This window comes from Lipotes vexillifer, unplaced genomic scaffold (genome assembly GCF_000442215.2).
Source record: "Lipotes vexillifer unplaced genomic scaffold, Lipotes_vexillifer_v1.1 scaffold903, whole genome shotgun sequence".
In the NCBI taxonomy this organism is placed as follows: Eukaryota; Metazoa; Chordata; class Mammalia; order Artiodactyla; family Lipotidae; genus Lipotes; species Lipotes vexillifer.
In genome coordinates, this window is record NW_006791919.1 from 713867 (window position 1) to 725012 (window position 11146).

Consider the following 11146-nt stretch of genomic DNA (forward strand, 5'->3'; position numbering starts at 1 on the left):
CCTGCTGAAAGCACTTTCAAAGGCTGGATACGTTTAAAACCAATTCAAGCATGTAAAGTCGTTTTAGAAAATAAGCCCCAAGTCCCAAGGGCTCAGCTGAGGAGGGCCACATTTTAGAACAGGTGTGCCACTTCACTGAGCAGGAATTTGGAAATGTCAAACATCAGAAGCACTTCAGAAACTCCAGCTCAACCTGCCCGAGAGTCACACTTCTGGGCACGTGTCAATAAATGCCTTGCAGAGATGGGCATTTGAGAAAATCTCTCAGCCCTGATTCAAAATTAGTTAAAACAAATCAGCATGGTAAGTTCTTAAAGAAACCATACTTTTCTTTTCTTTTCTTTTTTTTTTTTGGCTTTTCCTATGTCAATTTTACTTCTCAAAAGAAACTCTATTTTTAAAGTGGTCATTCAAAAAAATTCCATCTATTACATGATAACTGTAACAGCATCGCATGTCTTAACATCCCTGAATTTCAATCTCTTTCATCTTATCTTACATCACCGATTGCAAGAGTAAGAACTGGGCTGTTTTCCTCGTCATTATGTTACTTCTATCCCTTTGGAAATTAAAAAGTAACACTACAAACTTGACTGCAAGTACCCTTTAAACTTGGCCCCTTCCATTAGGACACCAGGCATTCTGCAGCCCATCAGTCTGTTCTAGGGCAAAGGCAAACAATACTTTCCGTTACAATAACTTGTATCCAGGAAAAAACAAAACAAAACAAACAGGCACTCTGTAGCATACGCAGCATAGCAGCCAGAGAAAAGTTTACTAGCTTTAGCCAATTGGAGACTGTGGAGCTGGGCCCAATTAGCGTGCTCTTCTCAGCCTCTAGATTAAGTCATGAGTGAAATATGACATTGAACTTATTTTTAAAAGGGAAGAGGCACAGGAAAGAAAAGCTAAACTGCAGGAAAGTGACCTGTGCCGAGGAGTACGCGGTTAGGAAGTGTGTGCATGCCTCTAAACCCTGAGTGGTTGGTTCTCAGTTCTGTATCCTTCGCCTCCCACTGGGTGGAGTAGGTCTTTTAAGAGCAGCTGGAATGCAGTTTCCCTGATCAGTGTAGCCAGTTGTTGCCTGTCTGAACCTCTGCCAGTCCTAGAGAGCCTGAGCTCAAACCAGAGGGCCACGCTCTGCACCCCTGTCCACCGTCCTTCTCGCCGGAGCCAGAAGAACGTTCCCACCTGTCCAGCTATGGGGGAGGACGCTGCGCAAGCCGAAAAGTTCCAGCACCCGGGTCCTGACATGCGGCAGGAGAAGACGGGCAGCTCCAGCCCAGCGCCCTCCTCCACGCCGAGCCCCAGCCTGAACCCGGGGAGCACGGAGGAGGCCATCCGGGACAACTCGCAGGTGAACGCCGTCACAGTACTCACGCTCCTGGACAAGCTGGTGAACATGCTGGACACCGTGCAGGAGAACCAGCACAAGATGGAGCAGCGGCAGATAAGCCTGGAGGGCTCCGTGAAGGGCATCCAGAACGACCTCACCAAGCTCTCCAAGTACCAGGCCTCCACCAGCAACACGGTGAGCAAGCTGCTGGAGAAGTCCCGCAAGGTCAGCGCCCACACGCGCGCCGTCAGGGAGCGCTTGGAGAGGCAGTGCGCGCAAGTGAAGCGGCTAGAGAACAACCACGCCCAGCTCCTCAGGCGCAACCATTTCAAGGTGCTCATCTTCCAGGTCAGTGCCCCTACTCTCCGCCCACCCAGCTGGGACTCCGCATCCATGATCTCTGTCGCCAGGCTCTCACAGCCATTTGTACATCTGTCCTGCCTGTCAGGGATCTCACACACACACACGCACACACACACGCACACACACACACACGCACACACACACACAAGGCACTGTCCCCGCCGCCTTGAGCAGGTGCATGTGAAATCTACACACAGGGCTGGGAATTCCCCAGGTCACTGCAGCCTAAACCCAAGGCAGGTGCCTCACAAGTTAGCAGGTCGGGGTCATCTGTCAGGAGCACCTCCATACAGGTTGGGAAGGTGAGCAGGTGCAGGCACACTAGTCAAATTCACTTGTCTCTTTGCATTGTGAACGTGGGGCTCTGACTGCAGCTGTTAGCTGGACGGGCAAATTAATTCACTGGCTGTTTATTAACTCTTTGTGGAAATGAGGTGATCATGTGAGTTTTCTGTTTTGTTTTTTAATCAAGTCAAATTCATAACTTTTTAAAGCCTCCCTTTGTCCAAAGGTCACCAGTGTTTTGGGGACTAACCAAGTACTGAAGATTGATTCCATTAGAGATGAACTAGCCTTCTACTTTAGAGACTCTTTTGGCTAAAGCAATCTTGTTGAGCTTTCTTCTAGCAAATGCACTGCAACTATAGAGCATTACTCTACAAACACACTAGATATGCTTCTCATTGCTCAGAGAGACCACAACTGTAAAGTAAAACAAAAGCAGTGTTATCAGTTACAGTTACAAAGGCTACCCTAGGATATTTTCTCCTTCAAATGGTTGCCTTGGAATGAAAAGGCCACTTAATTTTTGTAATGCATCAATGATGCAATTAATGTAGCAAGAGGCTCTTTGGGGACAGGGAGGTTGCGTAGGACTGTTGTTCCACCACGTGGTGGGCGTTTGTGAATCCAAGGGCAGTCCTGCCTAACGCTGGAAGCCCTTCCGCCCAGTGGAGCCCAGCCAGCACAGAGCCCAGGAAGCAATTGCCATCCCTGCCCCAGGGCTGTCTCATTGTGACCACGTGAATAGGAGAGGATTTCAGAGCCACGGAGGGGAGAGGCTATAACCAAATGTTTGATTGTGAAAGGCACACAAGAAGAGCCTTCATCTCCGCAAAGAGATTTAGAAATTGGGACTTAAATGGAGGGAGCCTTCTTTTTCTAAATGAATCTGCTCTGCCAGTTTAGAACCTAAGCCTCCTTCCTCCATAAAAGGAAAGACTCATCTCGCTGCTTTTTTGTCCCCCCACATTACACTTGATGTTGTAAAGCTTCAGGCAGCTGATGTCCTTCTATACCTTGCAGTCTGTTGCAGACTGGACATTTTTTAGCTTTTAATGCAAATGGAATAGCTTTTCATGAACCAGATGAACTGAAAAGAGATATGGTAACTGCACCTTTCTTAAGCCATATAAGATCCTAACTTTATTAGCCTAAAAGATATAAATCTCAACTCTCGAGGCATTTCTAAATTAAACACTGATCTCCAAACAAAACCAAACATATACAGACCTGTTTAAATCTGAGTCATCAAAGGAAATTTCCCTCCTTCCAGTATGAATCAGAGAGAGTCTCTCTTGTCCTGTCCCTCAGTTAAGGAGGAAAAACAAAAAATTATTTATGTAGTAGAGGAAAATCACAGTATGTCGGGATCAGGTTTTGTTTTGTTTTGCCACGGAGGATGTTCTGTAGGTGTTGGGGAGAGGGGTGGAGAAGATACGTGACTAAAAATTTCAAGAGAACTGTAAATCTGACATTTAAAAAAACAACTGTTGGGAACTTAAAGACACGGGCTGCTGCTGAAGCCCTGCCATGGTCTCCTGTTTTGTCACATTGGATTGACAGGTGTGAAATTACAGCCAGAAATGGTAGGAATTCTCCATATAGTGAGGACAAGGTGAAACAGGGGCTCAAGACCAAGGTAGAAGCTAAGAGAATCCAAAGCAATGTGTTCAGGCTCCATTCAGGGCCTCTTAGCAAGCAGCCCCCAAGGACTTTTTTGAAAGAGCAGTTTAGGAGACAAGAGAATTAGAGGGGCAAGGAACTGGACCTTTCTTAAGTCATGTAATGTAAGATCTTTTATTACCCTAAAGGATATCAGAAATAGCAACTCTCAAGGTATTGTAAGGTGACTATTCTGAAAAAACAAATACAAATGAAGTCCCTCAGTGGAAAAGTTGCTCTTTCTCTTGATCCTTCTTAAAGTAGGGGTTTCTAGGGTAGTAAATTATTATATCCATTATAATTATTATATTATATCCATTATGCCAATGGATATAATGATAACTTGTGTTAGACAGAGGTCCAGTATAGGGGTTGAGAAAAGATAAATTTTGTCATACAGACACTGGTTCAAATCCTAGTTTCACCACTTGCCAGTTATGTGATCTTGTGCACATTGTGTAGCTTTTCCAAGCTTTTGTTTCCTCATCTGTACAGCTTATTAATATTTGAAAGAGGAAAAGTATTTTGAGCTCTTAATAAGCCCTGCATACTCTGCTAAGTATCTTTCTGTAGTTTATCTCAACTGCACCAATTTACAGATGAGGATGCTGAGATTCAGAGATACTTATATCTTGTCTGAAACTATTTAGTAGGCAGTGGTGAAGCTGGGATTTCAACTCATATTTAATTGACTCCAAAGTGTGCGCTCTTAAACATTAATGCTTCTTCCCTCATATCTCTCTCATAGGGTGAGGAATAAATGGAGTAACATATTTTAAATAGTTAGCGACTGTCGTGGTGTAAGCTCAAAGAACTGAAGCTCTTCCTGGGTGGATCTGCAATGCATTTGCATGGAGAGAAGCCTATACTTGTGCTTGGTTAGAAATACAGCTTTTTAGTAAAAACTGATCTCACCCTGCCCAGGATCTTCAAACAGCTATGCTTTTGCTTTTTTAGTTGGGATTTATTAAAAGCTAAACACACACACACACACACACACACACACACACACACACACACACACACACACACTCCCACTCCCTGCCATACATTGTATGACAACTACTGAGTTGAAATCAATATTACATCACCACCAGAGCAAAGGAAAGCAAAGCCCTTTAAAAGCACAGGACTCTGCCCAAAGGGCCTACTCTAAATAGACCCTTCTAGTAGCAGCACAGTCTTCACAGTGGGGCACAGGGTAGATGTTTTCTAGACCTGCAGAGTGAGGAGGGCGGATAATGTACCAGGTGCCACTTCAGGTCTCTAAGTTGTTTGTCACTTTCAGTCCACTTGGACCCCTATGCTAGACTTTCCCTTACTAAATCCACTGGTTTTCTAGTTTAAGACAAAAAGAATTAATGTAAAAACAGGAGACTGAAGAACGAAAATCTGTCACCTGACTGGATCATATTCGGTCCTATAGTGTTTAGAAGATTATGTTTCCAGTTTGTAAAGTCCTGTTGTGTTCTCCAAAATCTGCAGGTGCTTTTTGGTTGGTTGGTTGATCTACTAGATGCTAGTAACACTAGATACACATTAGCATTTTTTTTAATTCTGAAATTTTTTCCTTAATTTGTCCTGTTTAAAATATGTCATTTATTTATTTAAGTCTGTGCTAAACTTACAACATTGTTGTAGCTGTTAAGCCTCTCATGACTTAGCAATTACTTCAAATTATAACCAGTAGAATCTAAAACTGGAGAAAATTCATCTCCTTTTGAGCAATAAAATAAATTGTAAAATCCTTGTTAAACTTAGCAGCTTCCCTTTTTATATTTATTTAAAATAATGCCTTAAGATTAATGTTTGAATTCAAAATACTGTAATAGGAGCCAGTATAAATGAAATAAGACTCAGAAAGGTTGCTGATCAAAAAGAAAATGCTAAAGACTAATAAGACTAATTCTTTGCCTGTAAGTGCATACGTATCTTTTACTAAAAATAAAATTTGTACAAAAATCAGTGAATTTACAGTTCAGAGGAAGTTTTCTCTGTTGATTGAAGAGACTAGAATTTCACAGGTAACTGGCACTGAGGGTGTGATGCCCACTTAAGGCCTCTTAAAGTTCTAGTAATGATTACTTGACAAAGCAGTTTCGGAATGATTTCAAATCCAGGGAACAAAATGAGAGTACTCATGGAGAGTTTACACTTTCATCCACATGAAATTGTGAAATTGGGTGAAAAGAGTAGAAGTTAGATGTTTGCTGTGGCTACATTCATGGAGAATCAAGCCTATAAATGTGTTCAAATATTCATCATTTGGGTTCCTTTGATGAGAACAGAATTTTAGAAAGGTGCTAAAAGTATAACATCTTCAGACTATTTTTAAATTAATTTTTTTAAAGACTGTATTTATCCAAAGCCCCTGCTCTGAAAATTGCTAAATTAGTACAGACTTAGAAGAAATGGGCATATAGATAACCACAGTCACCTTTATATGACAGCTCGCGATGTCTGTATCACATTGATTAATATGCCCATAATGGGATACTGGTTTTGATACTTATCCAGTGCCCTTTAGTTTATGAGATAAACAAAATACTAGTTCTTATTGTTATTATTTACACTTATTGAATGTCAGCACTGCCTCAGGCACTTTAAATGAATAACTGATTACTGTCGGTATTTCTTCAAAAGAAACATTACTTCTCCCACATATTAAAAAACGAGACTCTATCTCAGATGCAGCCCTTCCAGGTAAATGTTGCCCCTTCTTTTGTTTTGTAATTCATATCTGTTTGAATTGAACAAATGAAAAGTGTTCTCCAATGCAACTCAGGTCCTATAGTTTTGATTCTTGCATGAAACAAAGCATGTTTGGCATTTGTACACTGTGAGATCACTTTTGCAATCTGTTAGACTAGTTTTCATGGGATTTAGGTTAATATCACAGAATCAAGTATTTTAGAGCTGGAAAGCACCTCAACAATCATTTACGTTAACCTCATTTTATATCAAAGGAGCAGAGGCCCTGAGAAACAAAGTGACTAGCAAGGTTTCATTTTATTAATAATAGAAATTATAGAGTTGAATTATGAAATGAGTGAAAACAATCACTATAATCCCACTATGGCAAAGTTCATGTTTACTGGGTTTTCTACAATAGGTTTTAAATAATTCAGTGTGGTTTGTTTTTTGTTTTGTTTTGTGTTTTGTGTGTGTGTGCAACAAAGAACACCTAAGCAGTGTGATCTTAAAAAAGAACTGAACCCTTTATAACACTGAAAAATAATGAAACTTTTAAATCCTCGAGAATGTGAAAGACTGCTCAGGGATTATAACTAATGCATTTTATTCTTATGACTTGCTGATTCCACCAACAGCTGCCTTAGGGGTACATTTCTAATCAATGGCTTTATCCACTTGGCAATCTATACCTCAGAAACACAAACTGGAGAAAACCATCAATGTGTAAAAGAGACCTATAAATCAGAATGTCAGGTGAGCATAGTTCCATTTTCATAACTAGTATTTAGAGATTATTGGATAAAACATTCCATGGACACAAATTTATGGTCCTCATATCCCTCTTTGATGCCACCACATCCCTGTGGGAATGTAACAGCCTTTGTTATTTTCTTCTAACAATGGGCATGATAAGTTAGTGACAGGAGAGCAAACTGCCTGTTCAAGCTTTTAAATGACTTACTGTAGCTTCCTTTTCTAATGCTAGTCATAGAGTCTCCTTCTCTTTTAAAGTGTGTGTATCTATCTATGTGCAAAGAAGATTTGCTTCCATGAGCACCAACCCAAGAAGTACCCAGCACGTTGGCCAGTTCCTCTGTGTTGATATCTGCACGCAAGACTTGAGACTGTTAGTTCACAAGAATCAGTATAAACAGCAAACAAGCGAAAGTGCAAGGAAAAAATGCCACTTTCTCAAGAGTTCTTTCCATTCCTTTTCTCTTTTATGGTGAAAGCATATCAGTGTACTGATTAATTCTCCCTTCCTTTTTTTTTTTTTTTTTTTTTTTTTTTTTGAGGTACACGGGCCTCTCACTGTTGTGGCCTCTCCCGTTGCGGAGCACAGGCTCTGGACGCGCAGGCTCAGCGGCCATGGCTCACGGGCCCAGCCGCTCTGCGGCATGTGGGATCTTCCCGGACCGGGGCACAAACCCGTGTCCCCTGCATCGGCAGGCGGACTCTCAACCACTGCGCCACCAGGGAAGCCCTTTTTAACACACAGACTTTTAAATTCACTAAATCCAGTTATTTTTCAAACTGAAAGTTTACTGGGCAGTCCACAATATAATCAGGTAACACTGAGGCTCTGCTTGAAGCCCAGCTGGCAGTGGGCTCTGGAGCCTGGCCCACCTTGGCATTCTTGCAGAACTCCTAGTACCCTTGGGAGTGCAGTTTGAAAGCTGCTAATCTGGGTCAAATCCTCTTGTTCACATTTGAAAGACACTGAGACCCAAGGAGATTAAGTTATTTGCTGAAGGCCTCAGAGCCATTGAGCAGTACAGAAAGAACTGAGACTCAGGCCTCCTGTCACATGTTCTTTCCACTGTGCCATTTCTTCCAATGAAAATGTGAAGGCACTTTGCTAGCTGGCTCTCGTTTTCCTGTATTTAAAGAAAAATATAAAAATCAAAGGGATTCCTATGCTGTGTGACCCAAGTCTGTCTGAGTTCAAATCTCCCTGCTTCGCTACGCTGGAGAACCATCCCCCTTGCATTCTCTGGAGGCAAGTTTTCAGGCTCTGCTCCCTGAGGCAGATCATTGTACACCCAGAAGCTGGAGAAAGAGGTGTGCTGGGAATAAGGGGAGGGGGCACAGATTCCTGAGTTTCCCTCTTCACTCTTCACCCTAGGTGGAGGCTGAAGTACTCCTGCCCAAGGAAGCCCTATTTAACAGAGAGGCTTGATAAGCTACGCCTGGCAGCATGATTCCCCCTTACTACTCCAGAAATGGCCGTAGTATACCATCTCTCCTTACAATGCCCACAAAGGACATTCTAAACACAAGGCTTCATGAGTGGGTCCCCATTAAGGCTGGCCCTTGCTTCTCTTACCCCAAAATTAGGTCATTAGAAAAATTAGTGTGCATTTTTAAACAGATACCAAGGTTGACCATGCCTTTACTTTTGACTTCTACTTGGGGAGGGAACCTGATAGAGGCTTTACCTGGTGCCTGACACTTAAGGAAAAGTTGGGGCAGGGGAGAGAACTGGGAAGTCTTCATCTTTTATCTTCTAACTTGACCTCCAGGCTCTTTTGCAGTGGGATTTTGGCAGGAACAGAGCCTGAGGTTATGAGAGAGAGGCCCTCTGGGTTCACAGTAACTTACTTTAGCTCCTTTATCTAGGCAGCTTCCTTGTCTTGTCTAACCCACAGCCCACTTCCCTCCCTGCCTGTCACTGATGGATCCCTTGCCAGATGCCCTCATAATATTCCCAACAGGCAGCCGTTGGCCTTATCCAGCCTAAGCGGAATGACTTGATCAGTTTAGAATTAACTTTTCATATTCTAGAAAACTAAAGCCACAGACCTTTGGTTTCTGTCAGGCCAAAAACACATACCCAGAAATTACAGCAGTTCAGGACTATTTGTGAAATGTTATTAACACGAAATTTACATTGTCCGTCTTTTCAGGAAGAAAATGAGATCCCTGCCAGTGTGTTTGTGAAAGAGCCAGCTTCCAGCCTAGTGGAAGGGAAGGAAGAGGAGCATGCTGATGAGAACAAGTCCCTGGAGGAAACTCTGCACACAGTGGACCTCTCCTCCGATGATGAACTGCCCCATGACGAGGAGGCCCTGGAAGACAGTGCAGAGGAAAAGATGGAAGAAAGCCGGGCAGAGAAAATAAAAAGATCCAGTCTCCGGAAAGTGGATAGCCTCAAGAAAGCATTTTCTCGCCAGAACATCGAGAAAAAGATGAACAAGCTGGGGACAAAGATCGTATCTGCGGAGAGGAGAGAGAAGATTAAGAAATCTCTCACTTCCAATCACCAGAAAACATCCTCAGGGAAAAGCTCCCCCTTCAAGGTCTCTCCCCTCACTTTCGGTCGAAAGAAAGTCCGAGAGGGAGAAAGCCCTGCAGAAAATGAGACCAAGTCAGAAGACATGCCTGGTAGTGAGGTGCCGAATGACCACGAGGAGAGCTCATTTGCGGAGCGTCTTTCCGAAGCATCCCTCACCAGTGTACTGGTGGAAGGGAAGAGCACGGAGGGGGATGCTGGGAGGGCGGCCTCAAGAGGGAGTGACTCGGCCATGGACAGCAACATCGACTTGACTATTGTGGAAGATGAAGAAGAAGAGTCGGTGGCCCTGGAACAGGCACAGCAGGTGTGCTATGATGGAGGCTATGTGCTAACCTCCCACGAGGCAGAGCGCTCAGATAAGGAGCCGGTGCAGCCAGCTGTGCTCCAGGTGGACCAGACCGCCTAAAGGCACAGCACTCTGTGCCCAGCCTGTGCTTTCAGTTAAGTGGGTAACCAGAGCCTAGAAACAAACTCCTGTACATCTCCAGCACGCCCCACTCACACCGTGTTACTGTCCAGGTAGCCATCATTTACTACACAGTAGGCGCACACACGTGCCCGAGATTTACTATGAAGGCAACCTGTCAGGGTCTACACTTCTAAGTTACTCTTAGGTTCCATTTCCGTAGTTCTCCAAGACTGCCCAGAAGAAGAAATGCAGCAGTCAAAAAACACCGATCATTTTGGCTAAGTCAGAAACATCAGAGGCTACATAAGATACTAATCATGAAATCTGATTCATTTTTTGTCATTCCATAAGCCTGCTGAATAAGCATACCACTAATATACTGAATTTCCATAGAATTCTGTGAATCTTTATTCTTTAAGTGTGTGATATATAATATACATATGTATTTAAGCTAAAGAGATAACTACTTTATATTTCAAGAAGAAAACACTTTTCTTAAACGGTAGCAGAGAAAGTTGGCTATTAGTAGAAAACTGTTTATTGAAAATGAAGGAGAAATTGAAAGACTATAATGTTCAGCTAACGAAGAAAGATATGTAGAAAAGTTGGGACTATTAGAAAAAGGAAACTAAGGAGATGTTGGAAAATAAAAGAAACAGGAGAAAAAGAATGGCAAAGAGAATGAAGACAGAGAAAAAAGCATGTGCTCAAAAGTAAAATATTTACGATATTAGTTCAAGTATTTACTCATATAACAATGCTGAAGAAATTCATTTATCCTAGAATCATATGTTATATCTTCACAATATTTTTATTTTCTAATATTTTCAAATAATCTAAAAAAACATTTTACTGTGTTAAAGCTGCATTTTTTTTTCTTAATAAAAGACATTACAAATATTTCCCCAAGGAAGTTCAAAAGGATGTCTCTTTAACATTGGAATGAACATAAATCTTCAAAATTAATTAATGCATACTGCCTTTTGTAGGAAGTTGGATCGTACTATTCTTTAATGTTTTCCAAATTTGAAATAATCCTTACACTTCAAATGATGTAATGTAGGTTTGTAACATGTTAGAATCAACAGGTTTGGGAAGGGAAAGA

General features: G+C 42.2%; 1 protein-coding gene across 1 annotated transcript in view; it reads left to right on the plus strand.

The window, feature by feature from the left end:
- Positions 1-1098: 1098 nt before the first annotated feature.
- CAVIN2 (caveolae associated protein 2) overlaps positions 1099-11146 on the plus strand; it is a 10573-nt gene continuing 525 nt past the window's right edge. The window contains exons 1-2 of the mRNA XM_007464956.1: positions 1099-1684; positions 9244-11146. The exon at positions 9244-11146 is cut by the window's right edge and continues 525 nt beyond it. Of these exons, the coding sequence (XP_007465018.1) occupies positions 1202-1684; positions 9244-10038 (1278 nt within the window). The 5' untranslated portion in view covers positions 1099-1201 and the 3' untranslated portion in view covers positions 10039-11146. The remainder of the gene's footprint in view (positions 1685-9243) is intronic.